Source organism: Cylas formicarius, unplaced genomic scaffold (genome assembly GCF_029955315.1).
Source record: "Cylas formicarius isolate icCylForm1 unplaced genomic scaffold, icCylForm1.1 PGA_scaffold_12__32_contigs__length_19106922, whole genome shotgun sequence".
Taxonomy (NCBI): Eukaryota; Metazoa; Arthropoda; class Insecta; order Coleoptera; family Brentidae; genus Cylas; species Cylas formicarius.
In genome coordinates, this window is record NW_026844225.1 from 15,886,397 (window position 1) to 15,909,502 (window position 23,106).

At 33.5% G+C, this 23,106-nt stretch overlaps 1 protein-coding gene across 1 annotated transcript in view; it reads right to left on the minus strand.

Annotated features, from left to right (window-relative positions):
- Positions 1-687: 687 nt before the first annotated feature.
- Positions 688-23,106, minus strand: part of LOC132708805 (hematopoietically-expressed homeobox protein hhex-like) — a 91,022-nt gene continuing 68,603 nt past the window's right edge. The window contains exon 3 of the mRNA XM_060681392.1: positions 688-2,015. Within this exon, the coding sequence (XP_060537375.1) occupies positions 1,650-2,015 (366 nt within the window). The 3' untranslated portion in view covers positions 688-1,649. The remainder of the gene's footprint in view (positions 2,016-23,106) is intronic.

The following is a 23,106-nucleotide window of genomic DNA, read 5'->3' on the forward strand; positions in this document are numbered from 1 at the left end:
AATAAAATTTCTGACGTTATTTTTACAACACTCGAATAAAAATCTAAATTGGCGGGCGTAAAGTCGCTTACATTGTGCGCAATATGTATGCTGACTTTATGGCATTTTTATCGTGGAAAGCGGGTAAAAATTTATAGCTCTTTTGTTTTCTCTGAGAGATTTATATTGTTTAAGGTCAACTAAGTTCTAACGTTTTCGCTGATGGTTTTGTTTTTGATATTTCAAATTAAATTACTTTACGGCCATCTGTCGTCGAGGGCAAGGAATAAAATTTCCGAAGATATTGCTTGCCTTTAGATGATAGAGGGCGCCAGCAGCTTTATTAGGTTGTATAACCGTTTTAAAGTTCTTTGCTTTTTCGTTTGCTCCTCGTTTCATCTCTTCTCTCGCAGATGGCAACTCTAGTGATTACGAGCGCTTTGCACGCGGTGAACGCGGTACAGTATTAAATATTAAAGCTGTCCATTGCGGTCGCTTTCTATGAATTGTTATTTTTACTCTTTGGAAATCATAAAAGATAATAAAACAGCCATAGATTTTTTCGTTCCTTTTTTAAACAAATTTTAGAACTATCTCAAAAATTGTCCTTAAAATCTGGGTACTGGAATTTTGAATCAGCCGGCGTATTAACGGTAATTTTGAAAACGGCGGTTTTGATTGTGGGGAAAATGAAACATTTCATGGGAAACAGATACTTTATTGATATTGCGTTATGGTAAGTAACACTTAAAAATATGTAGTACAAAATTAGTTTCAAACATAAAAATGAAATGTAACAAAGGTAACATACAGAGTCGCATGGCTTGATGTGTTTTTAAAAAAATATCCAAATGAACACTCACGTTAATTAAACAGTACAAAAAATAATCAATAAAATTCTAAACGTTTTCGCTCGTATAATAGAATATCAATTTCTAAAGTCTTATTAAAAATATTCTTCTAATACAAATTGTGCAACCAACTAATCGAATTGTACTCTGTGTTTAACACTTTTTTTAAGTCGCTTTTCTCTAGGAAAATATAGGGTTTTTTTTTAAGTGCGATATATTAACTACATTCATTATTCAGTACGGGACACATTTTATTCGGATTCATTTAATTTGATTTTATTGTTTGTCCATCACACTTCTAGGTAAAATTTTTTTCAGTGTTACATCACACATAAAAAGCCCTTTTCGCGGGGGTTGTTTACATTTATAAATAGACGTTGAACGCCTAGTAAGAGTAAAGTGTTTTTAACAAGTAGGAGTCCTGAAGTTTATTTCGGAATTACTGAGGAAGACGGAAACGTTTCGGAGATAAAATGCAGACAGCTGAGGAGAAGTTTACCTAACTACACCCTGTTTAGCTCTAGAAAGGTCTAAACGATAGATAAGTATTAAAGTACATATGTACATGTAAAACAATATACGTACAGGGTGCGTCAAAATAACCGCAATTTTGACGCACCACCCGTAGTTGTTTTCCAAGTTGCGTTTTTTTTTTGTCACAGTAAAGTTACATTATTTAAGCACAATATTTAACATTATTCACAGCATGATTTTTAAAGGAAACTTCTTATCAAATTAAATAACCAAAAAAACTATTCAGATATATTGGTAGAAATTTAAAACGTCCGCCGCCGTGGTTAAAAAAAGAAAAATGAAAAATTAATCAGTCTGAGAATTGTCAGTCGCGTTAAAGCTTAAATTTAAAAGTACGTCTTTGGCATTGTCGATTTGATTTTGGAAATGGTCGTCGCTGGTTAACGGGTGATTTTTCTGCAGAATGTCCTTAAAACTTTGTTGCGACGGCGGCTGGTCCGCCATTGCGCTTGAAGTGGCCGAACTTTTCGAATCGCTTTCCATACTCGAATTCGAACTTTGGCTGTGGTTGTGGCCGCCGGATCTGTGATAACTTCGGTTGCGACTTTCTTCGCTTTTCGGACAGTTCGGTTTATGCTCGGCCGCTTCCGTGTTCGATATGTTGTCAATTTTTTTCCACTTCGTGCGTCGATTCTGGAACCATATTTTCACCTGAAACGAAAACATTTGTTTATTTTTGACAGGCAACTAGGGTACACTGGCAAAGCAATGAATGCTGAGCCTGCAGAAAACCGTCTTGCTAAAATTAGTTCTCATTTTCCGAAACATACTATGAATGTATGCAGTAAATTACATACAAGACAGACATAAGATGCGGTCAGCTTATATCAAAGATCTCCACAACAATAACAATAACACACACAGTGTCTACCACAGACTTTTCGAAGGCGTTTGGCAGAGTCAGTCATCAGAATCAACAAATACATTTCCAGCGAAATTGTGGTGTATTCGGGTGCGCCTTAGGGTTCACACATAGGTCCAGTTTTCTTTAATTTGTTTATAAGAGATGATTTTAAATTTTACAAAACAATTGAATCATTTATGGACGCTCAGTTTCAAAATAGAGATATTATTAACAATACAACGATAGAGTGTCACTAGAGTTAGGGACCTTGGAGTTATCTTTGACAGTAAACTGACCTTTTTGGATCAGCTGGAGGATATTGCTAACAAGGGCATGAGAGCTCTGGGTTTTATTACCCGTAATAGTACACTGCTCTCATCCGACTGTTTTAAGACCCTTTATTGCTCCTTAGTTAGATCTACACTGGAATATGCATCAGTAGTGTGGTCTCCACATTACAGATGTTACATTCATAGATTGGAGACTGTTCAGAGGGCATTTCTGAGGTTCGTAGCATATAGAGCTGGTATAAATATCTACAATAACTTTCATATTAATTATGTTCTGGTCTTTTGGGATAGATGGTCTGGAAATTAGAAGAACCCGATATCTTGACGTTAATTATTATTTAAATTTTGAACGGTGTATATAACTATCCGACTCTCCTCCAGTCCATTGATTTTAACATCTAACAAAGACGTCAGAGCTCCCCAATGTTTTGTGTTCCATTTCATCATTTCAACTATAGCTATTTTTCTCCTTTCACTCGAACCTTGAGGTTATTTAACAGTTGCTCTCTTGATCCCTTTGCTGGCGGTGTTCGACTGTTTAAGACAAAATTAAAACAGGTGGTTGATTGTGGTGTGATACTGTTTGTTTACCGGTTCTTACTGTTTGTGTGTTTTTTTATGTTTTACATGGTTATTTAAAAAGCTTGTTATCTAAGTTGTTTTGTCATGTTGCTATTTATGTTATATTTATATTGTTACCTTTTCTTTGTAAATTGGCTCAGCCGTTGAAATAAATAATAATAATAATAATAATAATAATAATATTAATATTAATAAATAATAATAATATGACTTTATTGTAATACAATATCGCAAAATATATCGCAAAAGGCGAAGTTGAAGTCATACTACTTCGTTTAGCCTATGATTGCCTTAGATTTATTATTTGTTAATTTTTAGTTAATAGGTAAGCTCGTACAATATACAATTAAAAAGAATACTATACAAAAGAAGAGAAACAAAAAGAAAATAAATGAAAACAAAGAAGCCTCTGTCATACATGTACCTATTATTATTTACAACAATGTATTTATATAAAAAAGGATATAACAAAAGTAGCGCGTATGATGTACTCACTTCGATTTAATTCAATTTTATTCAAATTTAATTTTATGAAATAGATATTTAGGGCATCTTTTACTGGTTGTTTTATTATATATCACATTTTCTCCATTTTGAACCATCCCCAATTAAAGGTACAGAACGTTAAATTTTCTTACGGACTTCGCATTGCAAATAATATGCGTGGCAACAATGTAAATCTAAATTGGTATTTACTAAAGGTTTGTTTATTGTTTATTATAAATTGTAAACTCGCCGTAAAAGTAGTACTTTTTTCTACCAAACGAGGAGAATCCTTTGTTTTGAAATTAATTTCATTGCAAATGGTTATTTCAGAATAGAGTTCGTCCCCATTAAGTTCAAATTTTTCCTCTAAACACTCCTGTCTATAATTGAAATACATTTATTAAAAACTAGCTCCAACAAATAGCAAATGCAAATAATGATTTTATAACCGCGTTCCAAAATGTAAATTATATAATACTGTTGGGACAACCCTACTGGGAACTGGCAACACACAATTTCAGGGTTGATTTTAAGTCTATATTTTTACGTATTTTTATCAGATAAAAGTTGTTGTTAAAGATGCGCTTATTATGAACTGTTAATTTTTTGGTGGTAGGCACGTTGATGTTTTCAAACAAAATATGGTTGGTTATTGTGGTGGAGTTTTGTTTTTAAAAGTGTCTTTTTAGCTTTGGATTCATAATATAATTATAATTTTCATTGTTTGAAAACCTATAGTTACCACACATATAATAACTTGGATGGGTGGTTGTATAAAAAATCCATAATTCCTAAAACTAAAAGCGAAAGAAATGGGGAAGTCTGCATATACTAATTATCATCTGTTTTCTCGCATTACCCAAAACTATATTCTGTACAATTCTCTTACATTTATGGTTAATTTTTGTTATAATGAAATACAAATTCTTTATCAGCGTGTTTTATAATAGTTTAATTTTTTTCTTTTATCTTTATTTAGACTTGCGATGAAGAAATTAGCGTTCGGAATCGATTTCCTCATCGCTACAGGTTGTACAGTTGCGTCTTTAATATTCCATAGGTTTGTAAAAGTGAAAATACATGGTTTGCTTTATAAAAGTAAATTTACACTTCTAATAGTCATCTTTTGTGATTTCGATTTTTTTTTTAATTTTTCATCGATGGTGAACCTATAGGTTTATGAAATCGAACGCTGTCCAATTAATAAGTTAAGTAAGCAATGGGAAAAAAATTGAAGCAAAATTTTGTGGTTGATTAAGGATTGCTTATAACATAAAATTGTTTTAATGATAAAGGAACAGTAAAAAATATTTTGACGAAGCTAAACTCACAAGATTTACACTATAGCCAAACAATTCGTACTGGTATCTATTGAATATGATTTTTTTTTCAAAAATATATTCGGTGTCTCTCAGATTTTAATAGGCAATATTGAAATACTTTTTTAAATAGAGCTCGCTGTGTTTTCTTCATTTTTTACTCCATATGTCCAAATCATTGGCTATTTGTAGTATTTCACTTTCGCAGTTCGTCTCGGAAGAATCCGATCATGAGGTTATAATATATATTAAAAAAAAATAATAATAAATATATTTGAATACGAGAAACAGTGCGGTTTTATTTTTTTTCTCCCACCTCCTATCAAATGAAAATAATTTAATATAAAATATAAAAAAATGTCTTTTAACACCCTGTATCTTGCGAAAACCGCAATTCTAATTTTTAGGAAAATTCTGCGTGTATAAAACGGATGCCGTTTTTGCCTTTTCGAATATCACTACCCTTTCGGTCATGGTAGTAAGGCATATATCGCGTTACGGGTCTTCTTTTTAAGGGCCAGGGGAAGTTTTGAGCTGAATTTTAATTACGCCTCTTTATTGGTTTTCGTCGGGCGCGGATTTTTTAGATTGAAGCGTTCGTAATCCCTTATTCAGGGTGGCCCGCCCTTTTTTATTATTATTTTATATATACAAAAATTAAGCAAAGCGAATTGATAACTTTCGGCAGAGGGCACGGTATTGAAAATAAAGATCGCAATGTGTATCCAATTTTAATTTGAGAATAAAAAATTTGATATAATAATGTACGATTTTTTTTTTGTTTTGAAAACAATTACAAAAATATATCAATTTGAAGGAAAATTTTACAAATTAATTTTCCATGTGGCCTAGTTTAAATTTAAAAAGGTTTCAAAAACATTATTGTCACAGTTATTTAGCTGTCTTAATAGTTTTTTTAATCGAGCTTGATTAATTAATAATATATTAATATAATAATAAAATTTATCACGACAATTCCGGGGCAGTCTAGCTTAAAAGCTGTTTTACTGAACCGGACGATGTTAACATGTCAACATTTAACTTTAGACATTACACATTTGAACAATTCATAACAAAAAAAATTTAAACTTCTTAGGGTCAGTACTTATATAAAAAAATATATTAAAACCATAAACAATTTTGTAATATGAAAATGTTATTGTTAGCTTAAACCAAATTTAATATAATTTTTTATATGTGTATTTGAAAGTTTTAACATTGAAACAGTGTTTAAATTATAACAACGCACGGCGTTATACGAAAAAGAACGACGCAACATGGTGGGGCATTGTAAATTTAATAATATTTAAATTATGTACGTTATAACAAAATATTAATCGCTCACGAATAAAGGTGGTAGCAAGGGGATCGTTAATATTTTAATTAAAAAACAACTAAAATGTAGATCACTACGAGCATCCGTTCTGAGCCAATTTATATCGCTATGAAGGTGAGAAGTTTGAGCAAATTTTCGGATTCCATAGACAACACTTAGATATGAGTTTTGAACTTTTTGTATTCGGGTTCTACTCTCATGATCCAAGCAAAAGCCGTAGAAAAAATCACTATAATTAAAGTTAGACAAGACAAGTGACTGAAATAAGTTTCTTCTCAAACAAAATAGATTTTTGAATGTTCCTTATACCGAAGTTGAGTATCCAATACAACATCCAGATTATTTGCAGTAGTTACAAATTTTAACTTTAATGTTAAGTCTACCGACTAAAGGCATAGTTTTGTTTTTACTTCCGAAAATCATATAATTAGTATTTAAGTATCTGCCATATTTACTTATTCTTTTCTCTATCGCCCTTCAGTTTCTAATTTTATCTAATTTAATCCAAATTAAAATGTCGAACAACGCAGTCAAGTAAGTTGATGTTTGCGGTGACGAAATATAATTAAAGAACCTTAATTCTTTAACAATAAATGTTATTATTTGTTTATTGTTCTTTACTTCGTTCCACTTTGACGTTTAGTTTTCTCGTTAGTATCGGTGTGACTCATGGGTACATATAGTTGTTTACATTAAACAACAACCAACTCTAATTCTATTTACGTCTAAATTTCGAGCAGTTGCATATACAATAAACTTGAAGGATTTAATTAGTACATTGTAATCGGAACACAAACAGCTTGTTAAACTTTGTGCCTACCCCACCACTTTCAGGAACGGCAAAATATGGACGGCAATCCAGTTGCCTAATATGCTTATTATTAATTTGATTAATCATTTTAGCGATTGTTAATTAAAACGTTTTTGGCATAGAGGGAGTATCCGCGTATTTGTGAGCGGAACGGGGGGTGTCTTACCCACAAAACTTTTGCCAAAGCTTACCAAACAATCAGATATTTAACCTTTGTTCTAATGTATTGAAATTATTCGACCTTGGCGACTTGGGATACGATTTGCAAAACGACAGGTCCGGAGTAGAAAAAGTTATAGTTAGTGGAAGAGAACTGAAGGAAGAAAGAATCCTCAAAAATAATTGTTCACTGACTTTGCAATATTGCAATATGTTTTCCGGATCGGTACGGACAAGAGGAAAAAATGGCAACAACTGTTTTAGACCAATAAAAAAGTTAGTAAATTATTATATATAAGGATACTAACAATAACATTTTTTGGAACAAATATTAACATTTTCAATTTTTTTTTAATCGACAGTCAACAAATCCTTATCAGTTTGGTAATTTTTAGATCCCTCCAATAGTGTTGTGGAAGAGCCTTTATGAATATGACGGATTTTTAATAAAATTAGATTCAAGTCAGCCTTAAAAATATATTACCAGCTTTTTGCTCTCTGTTCTAGTTTGCTACCCCCATCATGCCATAAAAAAGGAAAGAACATATAAAATATTGTCGTATATACATTTATACTTTTTTTATATGATAAAATATATCACACTCATGTATTATACAATAATTAATGTAGTTCTCACAAGAACGTATCACAGAATCACAAACATGCACATATATACGCAATACCAAAGACAACAGCTAAAAATCTGTAATATTGTATGAAACATTAAAACTTGAAAATTGTAGTACAAAAGAACAAAGGACTGATTGTTAATCCGGGCGTTTAAATTTAAAATAGGGTAAGTACCAGTCGTATTTAAAAACTCCGATCGCATCTACATGGTGTAATAGAGCGATCCGCACTATCGACGATAGATTAATTGCAAAAACGTTTCGCAGCGCTAATGATGTAAAGGTAATGATTCGATATTATAATTAGCACGGCTGAAGCATTAAACGGCAACGGGGTTATAATTGATCAATAGCACATCAAGGGGAAACAGGGGCGCATCGGGCAACATTTCCATACGACTCGCGATTCATTTCAATCTCTAGGAGGGATGTCTAGAAACTGGAAATTTTAATGTAAGAATAACAATTTACCGAATTGTTATTGCAAACAACTTTCAGACAATCCACTATTAAGAACGCTACCTCTAAAATGAATCCCAGTGTCCTATGTCCAGCATATGATTCCCTACACACATACTATTATAATTAAGTACGCTATCCTTACATTAACAGTAATGATGGTGCGGTTTACCTTAAATCCCAGTTTTTTAGATCCACAAATCCACCTTTTGCATCACCCGAGATATTAAAGGCGTGTACTTTCACACAGTATACTATTTAGCACGCTATCTTTGCATTAAGTGCTGATTTTACTTCTAAAGTAAATTCCAGTTTTCTACGTCAGTGAATGCTTCCTTACAGATATGCTATTACACTTTTTGCATCACCCTAGCTATTTATATTTATAATTATATATTATATATAATTATTTAAAAATTATAAATTGTTTTCTTTAAGATTTTTAAATCTCCAATCGTTTTTATGTTGTTCGGCAAACTATTGTGACACCTAATGCACTGATAATACCCACCCTTCTCACTCATAGTCAGTCCGTGCCTGGGATATGTGTAATTCATGGTTCTCGTGCTATAAACTTCCTGAGACACACTATTTTTAAAAAGGTTTCTTTTTTTAAAGACGAACAATGTACTCTCTTGTATGAAGATTGCAGCTAATTTGCGAAAATTTGTAGCACATCGATATATCATAGTATTCTTCAACATATACTATTGTCAAGTAAAAACTTACTTTTTTATTCTGAACGAACCATCTAAAAATGTTGGACTGGGTCTGCAATATCCAGTTCTCCTTACGGTTGTTTCAACAAACCTTTTTGGTTACAAACTCGATCATTTTAGTTCTGTGTTCGCCTAAAAGTTTTCTGGAGTCTCTTCCACAAGTGCAGTAATAAATTCATTCGGCTTATATCCGTTTTCGATACCAGTTATCATAATGCAGGGATCCGTAATCTGGACTTCTTTCAAGACAAAGCGTCTATCCTTTTTCAACGTTTCTGTTAGTTTACTTTGCTGAACATCGTTTTCACATTCCAACAACACTTGGAAAACTTGGTTGGAACTTGGAACCATTGGTTTGGTTAATGAGCTTTTGTTTAATTTCTTTCCATACTATTTTTGGGTCAGTTTGGTCTTTTACTCTTATAATGGTTTGACGTTTTTTTGACTGAGATGGTGTCTGTTTGGTTACTATTTCGAGTTGACTGTGTACTAGCGCTATAGGTTTTCTAGATGAGCTGCTTTGATAAAGACAGTTCAGTTATCGCATTTGGTGCCGTATCATTTTGATTCATAACTATTGTAGGTTCTGGTACGCCCCGGACCTGCTTAATTAGACAAGACACCTTTATATTGTCTTTTTCAATGCTTCCAATTTTGCTGCGTCTCGAATATTTTTATCAGTACTTTTGTCTATACTTTCAGAATAATATTGGATCATCGCTAATGCTTGTAGGGTTGTCTCTAATATCTCACTAGCTTTCTGGTTTCTGTTTTAAAAACACTATTTATTGTGTCAAATTCTTTGCGAATTTTTTGCAGTTCTAACAAACCCGGACTAGAATCGGATCTCTGTCTTTTCCGTGGTTTTATGGCTTCACCCTGTATTATATTATTCTGCTGTTTTGGAGCCCTAAAGATTTTTTTTTAGGTATAAAAACATCGTCTGTAGTATCAGACTGTTTTTTATTCTGTTCTGTTTTACCTGGTACAATATCGTGTTTGTGTTTTTCAAGATATGTGTTTCTTTAAAGTTAAAGTCAGTTATTAAAAACACAGATCGAACGGTTTAATTATCGCAGCGATGTTAAAACACGTCCGTACTGCAATATTATTTCATTAATATATATATTAATACAGTCCACCATTAGGTATGCTATCTTTGCAATAACAATAAGAGAGAGGTGATTTTACCTCTAAAATAAATTCCCGTTTTCTATATTATACTTTTTGTATCACCCGAGATATTAAAGGCGTCCATACGCAGATTTTGTGTTGTTGTTTGGTCGTGAAAATATCACCGTTACGGGCCTGTTTAGAATGTGAATTTTTGCAGTGCTGTATTCGTACCTTGTCAGGAGGGTTCTAACTCATTTAAATTTTATCCAGCTTTAGTTTGGGGTGGAACGTTGTGGAGGGTGGGGGGAGGGGGTTATTAAAACGGCGAGGGAGTTCGCTGCGGGCCGCGTAATATGTCTGTGTATTTAATATGATATCAAAAATAATTAAATCGATTGTCGCTTAGAACGTCTCGAGCTCTTCGATCACGCAAACCCTCTTATCTAGCAACAACTTTCCCGGAACTGAATTCTATTATGTTTAGACGTCGAAGCCGAGAAATCCAACCAATTAAAGCGCGTTCTTTTGTCGGGCGGCCATTTGATTCATATACCTATATATACGGTGAATACCGCGATTTTCGGTATTCCCTTTTATCGGATTTTTTTCGTCGAATTTTCCGCTGAAATTTGATAAATCAAAATATATTTCTTACAATTTATGGGAATTTTTAAAGCGCCCAAAAAAAAATGTAGATGGTTTGCAAATTACCAACATTGTTTGATCGTATATTAGTTTATTGATAACAACGGGCCAGTTCGGTTGTTGTGTATGTTCTTGCAATTTAATATGGCGACGACGGGCAACTTGTGAAAGTGACACCCGGTAACATCTCAAAGCTAACACGGACTATCCAATTACGCGGTTCGTGTTTATATTGACCAGCGAATTGGTCAGAGAACGCAATAATAATAATAACAAAACGATACATTAACAATCGGAAAGAAACAAATTTAGGCGGCCGCGAAATACCTTTGTGTTGTTTCGGGTATATATATTGTCACAATCACCAGTTTCAATTAATTATAATTATTGTAATAGTCGATTAGTAAACGTTGCGGTTATTTAATAAATGCAAAACGCCAGTCCCGCGAGCCATTTGCAATTTAAAAAGCTCCGAGGCTCCGAGAGTATCAACTAATCAACCGATTATTATATTAATTTATTTTACGAATTAGCGAACCGCGGATTTTATGTTTAAACCGCTTATTTAACGTAGGGACGTAACTATAAAGAAAGCATTTACTACGTGCTATGAAGATATATTATGAATACGTAAATAAATGCGTTATGACACTTCGTTACTCGTAGTTGCTTGAGTTGTCGACGTCCATGTTCGCGATTATTATTCACGGCCGGATACTTTCGATAGGTGCAGAACACAATATATCGCAGCCGTTGACATTTTTGAAAAAAAAACAAATTATTTCTCCACAGAAGTTTAATTAAATCAATATAAAAGTTCACACAATTACTAGTAAAGCATGTGATTTTTCTACGTGTTCAATCTTTTATCTTTGTTTGAACTTAACATTTTCGATAATAAAAATCGCGTGTATGTAGAATACCTACTAATTATTTCATAGTGATGTTAATTAATAATCAGTTTTTAAAATGATAAATTTCTTGTGTTCTAAGTTTTTTTTTTTGAGTAAATGAAGTATTTCCACCTATTGCTTGTTACTTGATCTTACTTTATTTTATAAATAAATAATAGCTGAGTTATTATATATTGTCAATTTGATTTTATCATTTTGTATTATATGGTTATCTAGAAATAGAAAATATAAATCTATTTAAAAAAATTAAATAGAAAATTTAAAAATATTCTTTTTTGAAACAAGGTAGATCGGCTTAAGTAGGTATATTAACTTTTACCCACTTTTTTCGAAGTTTGTTTAAAAAGTTAGATTAATATAACTTTGGTTTGATTACCAAATTATAAAGTTAAAATGGTTCCGTCAAAGGTTATATCGGTGGAAAAGGTAATCAAACAACACCCCATTGTCCCATTTATAAAAATGAGCAGGAAAAAGACAATAATTTTAATCTTGATCTTAATTTTCCTCAAAACAACCATACAATACGTTTATTTACATTTGGAAAGTTTCTGAAACATTTGCAGTTGAAGTTGCGAATACATTTGAGGTTAATTTTGAATATATCGTTAATTATTATTGTATTTAAGATATCTCAACGTTCGACGTAGTTATCTCATATATGGAATCATCATTTTTACTCATTTAGTTCTTTTTTTTCAATTTAAGTTTTACGGTTTAAGCGGTTTTCAAGTCGATATACGACATAACATGGTCGAATACTTATTAAGAGACGTTTGAATATTTTAAGGGCATTAATTAGTAAATTAAATTTCCCCCCTTTCGTTATTTTATCCGTTCGACAAACTTTGGGCACACCAGGATGTGATACAAAGGGCTGTACACAATATTTGCTTCGAAAACCGAGAATCAGATATTAATAGAATCGTTTCAACAACTTTGCTTTATTTATTTAATTTTTATAACAAAGCAAAATTCAAATAAAATTCGATCGATTTAAATGTACACACCATCGGAACATTTTACTTTTTATTTTGTAGGAATTGTTGCTGTTATTTTATAAATTGAAATGACGTGGCTTGTACTTGATGAAAATCCATTTAACACTATAAATAAGAACTAAAAGTTCAGATTTTCACGAAATTATATATGCTCGCATGACGAATGTTTCGACAACACCGTGTCTTTATCAAATGTAATATTTACAAACTACCTGCTACTATATATCCCGAAAAATGACCATAAAACCTTAATTAATGTTGTTGTGAGAATTTAAGTTCAATAAAGGAGAGGTATTTAAATCTAATTGACCGTTAAGCAATACATTTGAATGTCTCATTTTGTTGATCTCCATGGCTTCCAATAAATTTAATTTTTTACTTTTTGTGGTTTCTATGTAAAATATCAAAATTGTCATCAAAAATATGTTTTTCTCTGTTTAAGTGTGTAACATAATTAGAATCTAGACTTGTTTTGTTATGTTATATTCGTTAAAAGATCTACCTGTTTGTGCAATATAAATTTTAGGACAAAATCCGCATTTCAACCTGTAGACACCTGATTTTTGAGATTTTGGACATTTCGTTTTATTGTTTTTTAAAAATTTTCCTATTGTGTTGTTGAGAGTGACGTATTACGAAGTCTATGTATAAAAGAGTGAAATGCAGCCATATGTGTGTATAAGGGTATGTTATGTATGTATGACCGTGCCTTTGTGTGAAGGTTTATGGTAAATGGAAAAATACAATTTGTTTTGCGTTTTCGTAATAGCGAAGTCTAAAAAATTAATAAAGTTACCCTGTTCAATCTCCATAGTGAATTTTATACAATTATGTAATGAGTTAATATAATTTAAAAAAGAATTCCGTTCCAACAAAGCAAGCAAAAACATCATCCGCGTATCAATACCACCATAGAAAACTTTTACTTAAGGATGTTCTTGTATGATATTTTCCAAATTATCCATAAAAATCTCGACTAACAAAGGACTAAGTGGGTTTCCCATAATCAAACCTCCCTTAGAGATGTAAATCTGTCCATTAAATTCAAAATAATTTTGGACCAAAGATACTATAAAGCAATCTAATACATCTGGTTTCACCAATTTGTTAACTTGTCTCCGAGTGAGGGTGAAATCTACTAAATCTATTACATCCATAGATGGAACACTGGGAAATAAGTTTTGTACATCAAAGACAATAGTGTTGCGTTAGAAGGGATTTTGATATCCTTAATTTTGTTGAAAAAGAATTTTTTATTGCAAATTTTATTTAAAATCTGTGTGGAACTTTAAAATATTTACTAATTTTGTTGAGAGTTTAATTGCTGTGCTTATGTAATGTAACTAAAGAATATAATTTCAGCGGTTGTGGAATCAAAATTGTTAAAAAATACCTGTCTTTGCCACTAAATAGTGTAGAGTTAGTAATTACTTCCTTGGTTTGCCTTTGGTATAACTCGGTAGGATCGTGTTTGATACATTGGAAAAGTTCTGCTTTAAGAAAATTGATGGTATTTGAAATATATTCTGGGAGATCGATATCTATGACTGTCTTCCCTTTATCTGCACGTGTTTGATTGACAGATTTTATCAGTGACATTTGAGAAATTTCTTGGTGTTTGTTGTTATCTATTAATTGAGAGTTTATTATATTCGCTAATACATGTTTGTTTAAATTAGAATCGTTAATGCCCTTAATTTCTAATTCACAGTCGATCCCTAAACAGTAAATTGCACTGAACAAGGGCTACAATCCGTCCATTATCGATAAAATTATAAATAAAAAACAAATCCAAATCCAGACAACAGTGAACTCTTTTTATATTCCTAAACGGGTAGATTAAACTGAGGTGGCTTTTACTTGAAGAAAATCCATTTATCAAAATAAATAAGAACTAAAAGTTCAGATTTTCACGAATATATAATTTCGTGAAAATCTGAACTTTTAGTTCTTATTTATTTTGAAACAGGTAGATCCTTCAAGAAACGCATTAACGAACATAAAAGAGCATTTAAAAACAATAGTCTAGATTCCAATTATGATATTTTACATGCAGCGACAAAAAGTAGATAATTAAATTTATTGGAAGCCATGGAGATTAACAAAATGAAACATTCAAATGTATTGTTTAACGATCGATCAGATTTAAATACCTCTCCATTATTAAACTTCAATTCTCACATCAACATTAATTAAGGTTTTATTGTTATTTTTCATTATATACAGTATATACAGCTACTATAATACAGTAAACTTATGTTTATAGGGGCATAGGATCTAATTAAAATATTCTGTTGGGGCTAAACAAATTTTGATATTATTGGAGGGTTTTTGTTATTACTTTGGTGTTGATCGATTCTATATTACAAAACCCATTATTAATTGTCACAAATTATCGGGGGTATATAAAATCGTAAATTCTGGGTCAGTGCGCCAAACTTTGGGTAAACAATGCATACCCAATACTTTGGTTTATGCTCCACATAGCTGCGATTTAACTACACGCGCCATCGCGTTATAGAAAGAAATTTACGGTTAATCTTTTTCATTATCGTTCCGTGCGAAGTTAAGTTTGTCCCAGTTTAGGCATCGCCCTTTGTCTTTATTAATATTTTCAGCTTTTCGAAAAGAATTGGAGAGCGAATTAAATGTGAGAAAAATCAGTTTTAGTTGAAACCACTCTGGAGTTAGTTAGAAAAATTTTAAGAAATACTTCTCATTAACCGATCCCTCTCAATTTCAATAGGTTACGTCACGGGCTCAGGCTTTATACTTTTGCAAAATTTCAAATCGATAGATTCAAATTTCGGACACTTATCGTGTTTCATAGCAAAGTTCAAAAAACAGTCGAAAATCGAAAAAAAAAAAAAAAAGATGAACGCCAAGGTCCGATCGCGGCCATTTTTACATATATTGTGCGGATCGTGGACGGTAAAAAAAAAGCCAAATTTCGACCCCCTACCTTAATCCATTCGAAAGTTATGGCCATAAATGGGTTCGGTCTAAAAAAGAACGGAGAACGGGTAGACAAAAAAAAATGTTTTTTCGACGCTGATCGTTTCTGTAGCAGGACCTACCGTTACTAAGATCTCGAGTTTCGTGAGGACCGCTGTTACTTTCGAAAAGAATCGATTTCATCGATTTTTCGAGAGTAACAAAAAACGTAATTTCTCAATTCGAAAATCTAGAGCTACTCATTGCCCAGAATACGATGTTCTAGCCCCTCTGATTTTCTCGTTTTCTAATTCACGATCTACCATAATATATTTACACAGGTTTAATTTTCCAATATTGACTCCTTTTTGAACTGTCTAGCTGTATGGAAACCTTTAAAAAAGTCAAAACATCTATTTTGGTATTTGCTTAATATCTTTTAACATTTGTTTAAAAAAACAAATCGAAGTTTGAAGTTAATGGCATATACGATATGAAATACAAATAGAAACACTCATGAAAAAAAGTTCAAAAAACAACCTAAGGCTCTTTTTTCGACTCAACGAAAACCGACGCAGGAGGAATCCAGAAGTTTTGTTAAAAGTATCACCTTGGGACATTTTTATCTTACGATACATTTTACTCTGTCAGGATTTCGTGTTAACCGTTAAAGGAAAATAATATAAAAATTAAAATATATGTATTTGGGTTAGTGTGGTATGGGTAAAGTCTGTTCATAGATATAAGAAAGTGACTAACTGATACGAATTAAGGAAAGAGCCGGGCAAGCTGTAAGAATGAAATATGGCCGAACAGGTCCGTACTTTGCTAGGAATTTAATTATTTGGGGTTCAATGGGGTTAAATATAATTAAATAATTATATATAATTGAATGTACAGTGGTAAAACTGTATGCCCTAGATTTTTTGCATAATTATCACAGACATATTCCTTTTGTAGGTTCAAGTTTTCTATCAATTAATTGCTTTTTGATATAATCGTCGTGAAAATAAATGTCGTTATTATACATGTAGTTTTGGATGGTTGCTTTTGTGTCACAGGATCAAGGGGTTCAAATAAATCAGCGGTGGTGTCTTCATGGTAATCCAGAGAAGAATCTTTATTATTTTTCGCCGACGGAGAAAGTCCATTTGGAATCCACTCATCTTTAGAGCTAGCATGCAAAATAGTTATTCTTTTACCTCTTTTTGATGGCGCGTTTGTTTTACACTTATCAGTTGAGTCAACCCAACCCTTTTCCGGGGTATGATAAGTGTCGAACCAGGTTTCATCCAAGTAGAAAATTGACCTTTGTTGTTTTCTGTAAAGATTCCATTAAAACTTGCCTTTTGTCAATTTTTTTAAATCTTAAACCCATGTGTTTAATATACTTCCATAAGGTAGTTCTGCCACATTTAACACCGGTTTCATCTTTTTCAACCCTCCTAATTAAGATATGTAATGTAGGCATGCTTTGTTCCTCGTATAACTGGTAAATTTTAGGCCGTATTATATCTTGATCACTTTCATCTACACTCGAGAAAATGTCAGCATCGCTTCTTTTTTTCCTCGCTGAAATGGGAGTATTCACAATTTTCCGTACAGTTGATGTTGGAATTTTCGTCAATGTGGCCGTTTGTTCTAAAGATGCTTGCTTGCTGGCACCACGTTCAATGAGAATCAAATAAACATAATTAAACATAAACATATTAATCACAGGTAGGTATAAAATTATTTTCTATTACGTGAATTTAAATTCCGAAACTTTAGGTAACAATCTTGTTGCATTGTATGTTAATGACCACCCTTGGATAATCCCATTCAAAAACAATTGATCACTTTCTTCTATCTATGAACAAACCATAACCGCTATTTCTTTTCTTTTGTTAGTTTGAATAAATTTGTGAAAAGTATGTTTATCTTTTTTTTATAACTTCTACGGGATTTCAATTTTTTTTTGCCGAACCAGAGAAGTGGTAGTAAGGGTAAATGCGGAACTGCAGCTACTAATATTTATAGCTAACAATTTAAAAAAAATACGTTTCGCGGTTGCGTTCAGAAATTTCCGATTCGATCGGACTGTATGGAGGGAAGCTGTTAAATCCATTAAACGCGTATGTGGAAACGGGCGATAAGATAAATGAACTGGAAAGTAACATTAACCGAAATTGAGTGTCTCGAATAGTGACAGGACGACGGAAACAATCGTGTAGCATCTGATTGGTAATTTTGATGTGATCCAATTTAAACGCAGTTTAGCATCCGTTCTATTTGCTCGATTTATTGTATAAAATTCAAAGTTTCCATTCCGGACGCAGAAAACCATCGTCGAGCACCCTCGTAAATTCGTCGGGGTTCAAAGCTGAAATAATTTCGAGTTAAAAGCGCCTTTTAATTCGTTCCGTTTCGAATTACAAACCAAAATCCGTTTTCTGGTCTCGCGGATTCCGCGCTCATCATTTTCCCCAGAATTGTGGAAAACGGAAAATTAATATATATGCAGTTTTCCGTATGCTTGTAACGTGGCGTTGCAAGTTTTTCTAGTTTACACGCTCAACATATACAGGGCGTTACACAAAATTAGACATTCTTTTGGCTAAGATATATTTTCTCGATATATATAGGGTTATTAAAATGCATATTTATTAATAACTCTGTTAATTAAATAATTGCAAATTATATTTTTAATTATTAGTTATATGTAGTATATTTTAATTATCGACTTCGGTAACGAGGTAAGACCTCAGCATTCGACTACGTGGATACTAATATACATCTTTCTTAACTTGAATACTACGGAATTCGTGAAAATACCTTAGATCTTTTAAAATCTTATTTGACCGGAATAAAGCAATATGTTGTCTGCAATGATCGGGAATCTACTTTGTTGGACATTACTAATGGAGTGCCTCAGGGTTCTATCCTTGGTCCACTTTTATTTATAACACACATAAATAAGGTGGTATTTCCAACAAATGCTGCTTGCAGTATACTATGACACATCATTGATTGAATCGGAGAAAGATCTAACTAATTTAAATAACATGGCTCTCACTAAACTCTCCCTGATTGAGCAGTGGTTCTCTGCAAATAAACTTAAATTAAATTCCGATGAAACAAAGACTCTAATTTTTAATACCAATAGAAGAAGAAGAAAAAATTTTTTAAAAAATCATATACGGTGTGCCAACTATTTATATTGCTGTATCAGCAACGGTTAAAATGACGCAGCATGCGAATCGTGCAGCCTGTGGGACAGACTAACAGAAGGATTTCAGCCAGGCTCGAGGAACATCGTTTAGCCATAAGCAACAAACAAACAACATCTGCTTTGTTTCAGCACCAACACCAGACAGGTCATAAAATTGATTTCGGTACTTGCAAACAAAAGGCTAATATACTATGTGGAGAACTATAAGGTTGTTCGGAAAGTCATTTCGTTTTTTCCCGTCAGAGGACTTAATTGCGTTTTTTCGAAACCAACTTCGCACTTAAGCCGCATAACCATTATATGTCTTGAGAGCTGATATTGCAAGGCTTGTGTGTGAAAAAGTTCTATTAATTCTACGCAGTAGTTTTTGGTTGGTGCCCGTTTAAATATGGAGAGCAATAAGCAGCATTTTCGTCATATTTTACTTTTTTACTTCAGAAAAGGTAAAAATGCTGTCCAAGCGAGAAAAAAATTGACGGATGTGTATGGAGAAGGCGTGTTAACAGTACGCCAGTGCCAGAACTGGTTTGCAAAATTTCGATCCCGCAATTTTGATGTCGAAGATGCACCACGGTCTGGAAGGCCGGTCGAAGCTGACAAAGATGCGATAAAAGGCATTAGTTGATGCAAATCGGCGAATAACCACACGAGAGATCGGTGAGAGATTAAATTTGCCGAATTCGACTGTTTATGGCCATTTGAAAGGCATGGGCTTAACCTCGAAGCTCGATGTGTGGGTGCCCCATGTCCTTACGGAGCGAAATTTGTGTCGTCGCGTTGACGTGTGTGATTCGCTCCTCAAACGTCAAGACAATGATCCATTTTTGAAGCGGATTATTACTGGGGACGAAAAATGGGTTGTATACAACAATGTTAAACGCAAGAGGTCATGGAGCAGAAAAGATGAACCAGCTCAAAGCGTGTCAAAAATCAACATTTACCAAAAAAAGGTGATGCTCTCCGTCTGGTGGGATGTCAAAGGAATCGTTTTTTTTGAGCTTTTGCCGGACAATACAACGATTAATTCAGAAGTATATTGTCATCAACTGGACAAATTGAATGATTCACTTAAAGAGAAGAGGCCCGAATTTAATCAACAGAAAGGGTGTAGTGTTCCACCAGGATAATGCGAGACCTCACACAAGTTTGGTCACTCGCCAAAAACTTTTAGAGCTTGAATGGGACGTACTGCAACATCCACCATATTCTCCAGATCTGGCGCCTTCCGACTACTATTTGTTCCGGTCCCTGCAAAATTTTTTGGATGGCAAAACCTTTACCTCAAATGAAGATGTCAAAAACCACCTGAACCAGTTTTTTGCCAGCAAGGACCAAAACTTTGATGAGAGGGGAATTATGTTACTGCCAGAAAGATGGCAAAAGGTGTTGGACCAGAATGGCCAATATATAATTTAATAAAATATTTATTCATTATACGAAAACTGTCTTTCATGTTCCCCAAAAAAAACGAAATGACTTTCCGAACAACCCAATATAATCAAACAGCAGAACGATACGCAGCAGCCAACGGGGACATCGCAACTACGATCGGGCGAAATTAACAACGCGACAATTCGGGGGGCGGAGCCATCTCCCCTCCCGCACAAGCTGCACCGTTACCACCTGCGGCGCAAAGTATAAATACCGCACGCACCGCCGATAACCTCCCAGTGTTCGAAGTGTTTTCGGAGCATTATCATTGAAGATGCCAAGTGATTATTTATATATATTGCAGAAGTGAATTCAACTTAAAGATATTTAGTTATTTGTATAACCTAGTTGTGTTAGTTAGTCTGTCATAATATTAATATTTTTACTAATTTTTTTTGTATCTTTTGAAAATTTGTCTTACTACAGGTTCCCCATTGCTGTAAACACAATATCCAATGTTAGATCTGATTTTCTATTGGCAAGAATATCTAAGAATGGAGGAGGTTATTATTAGTTTTCAATTCAATAGTAAAACGTATGTTAGGGTGTATAGAGTTTAAATGTCTATGAAAATCTACTAGGGTTTCTTCAACATCAGGCCAAATAACAAAAGTATCGTCGACGTAAAAAAAAATTAGTTGGTTTTAGGAAAAGAAAGCTTTAAAACTGTATTATGTTTCTACGCATTATAACCTGGTATATTTAGGTCCAGGTCCGTATTTAGAAAATAAATTGGTGATGGGCAGTATAAACGAGTAGACGAAATGAAAAAGATGCTATGGCTGTGTGAAATTAGTTACGGTTACTTAGAATCGAAATTAAAAAAAAATCGGTGACGTTATACCAATAGAGTAGAATAGAATAGAACTTTATTAACCATTCAGATAAGTCACAAGAACAACAAATGGTACGTCAAGAGTATAGCAATTACAATGGTTATCGCAGTGGAAAAATATATAAAATAAGCAGTACAAATAAATTGTACTAAATTATACAAAATAGTTCTAGATAATAGATAAGATGTAAATAATAAGTGGCAAGTAAACATATAGATAACAAAGTCATAAATTTCTAAATATTCGTATGCTTAAGCAGCTCAAAAAATTCATCGGTACCATAAAAGGGATTCTCTATAGAGAAAAATTTCATCTTCTGCTTAAATTGTCGGGAGAACATTGTATAATTTAACATTGATTTTATTAGTTTGCGAGGACGTCAGTCTGGAGCACGGTAGGGCGATCGAGTCACCTTGCTTAAGTCACCTTAGGGCCAACCTTGTTAGACAGTGGCTGAGATGTCTTAACAGCAACAAACGCCGGGACAGTGTGGCGCAGACTTCGTCGATCTGGCCGGTCATGGCAGAGTTCTGTCAATAACAGTAGAATAATATTGTCTTGATGAAGAAAGTCTACTTTGCTACAAGAGAACGTAAGTTCTTGAGTTTTTTGTTAGTTAAGGACTAGGTTGTTTGCATAGAATCACTGCTGAAGGACCCTCATAGTCTCATCAACGTTTTCAGTGAGCATTCTATGATTCCTAGCCGTTGAGAGAACAGCAGTGTCATCTGCGAACACGGTCACGTTTGTAGATCTGCAGATCATTTATGTAAATAATGAAGGGCAGCGGCCCCAGTACCGAGCCCTGAGGAACGCCGGAGAATACTGAGAAAACGCTACCACTGTCAACGTACTGAAACCTGCTGTGTGGGTATGACTCTATTGATTGTAGAGGGATACCCCTGACGCCGTAAAACTCTAATTGATTCAATAGTACGACGTGGTCAACACAGTCAAAGGCCCTTGTAAGATCATACAATAGGGCCTTCGAAATTTCACCATCATCATACGCCCGGACCACCCTGCCCACAAAGTCTATGAGCGCATGGGTTATGGATTTCTTTTCACGAAACCCGAACTGAGAGTCGCTCAGAAGTTTGTGGTTTTCAAAATATCGTGAAAGGCGGGTTTTTAAGGCTTTCTCGATCATTTTACCAAAGATAGGGATGATTGCAATGGGCCTAAAGTTATTCGAAATGTGCTTGTCTCCTTTTTTATAAACAGGAATTATTTTAGATAGTTTCGCCAATTGAGAACACTGCATTAGTTAAAGCCGTCAGAGGGCCCAATAGTGTTCCAAATATATATCAAACTATTTATTAATCAGCCATCAGAAAAACGAAATTTCGTGGATAAATAACGAACTGGTATTTTTTTCGAAACTTTCTAATCAAATCCTGTATATCGGATCTTTTGTTCGGAGAGGATTTATTTTCTTTTAGGAACTAACGTTCCGATATAATTCATTGGACTGACGAGGCGACAATATATATCAAAGACGAAAATTAAATGAAACGTGCGAGAACTGCTGCCGCGAGCCCCACCCCCTCCGCCAAACCCAAACGACAGGCTCTGCTTTTATCCCACTTTAACCGGAATGGACTATTCCGACCCGTTAAACTTTGTCCGTCGACGAACTTGATTGAAATTCCGCCACGACGAAGATGAGCGCCAAAAGCAACACCCCGTATTATTTTCTTTTTCACGCCCACCGCATATCTTTACCCCTAGATTTTAGGCTAAACGCGTTTTATTTTCTATTTTATGCTCTATTGTCTCGTCGATTTCCACTTAAAATATAAATAACCAATACGATTTATTATTTTAGGGAAAAAAAAAATATATACAAGGTGACTTATAAGTCACAACATTACAGTTTTTGGTTTGGTTAAGACCGTTTTATTGAAATATCGATTCTCGAAAATTATTAGTTATAGATTCTCTAAAACTTTTCCTGTTGATCTTAAAAAGTAATTTAAAGTTACCTCCTGCCAATGTATAACTGAAAATCAACATATGC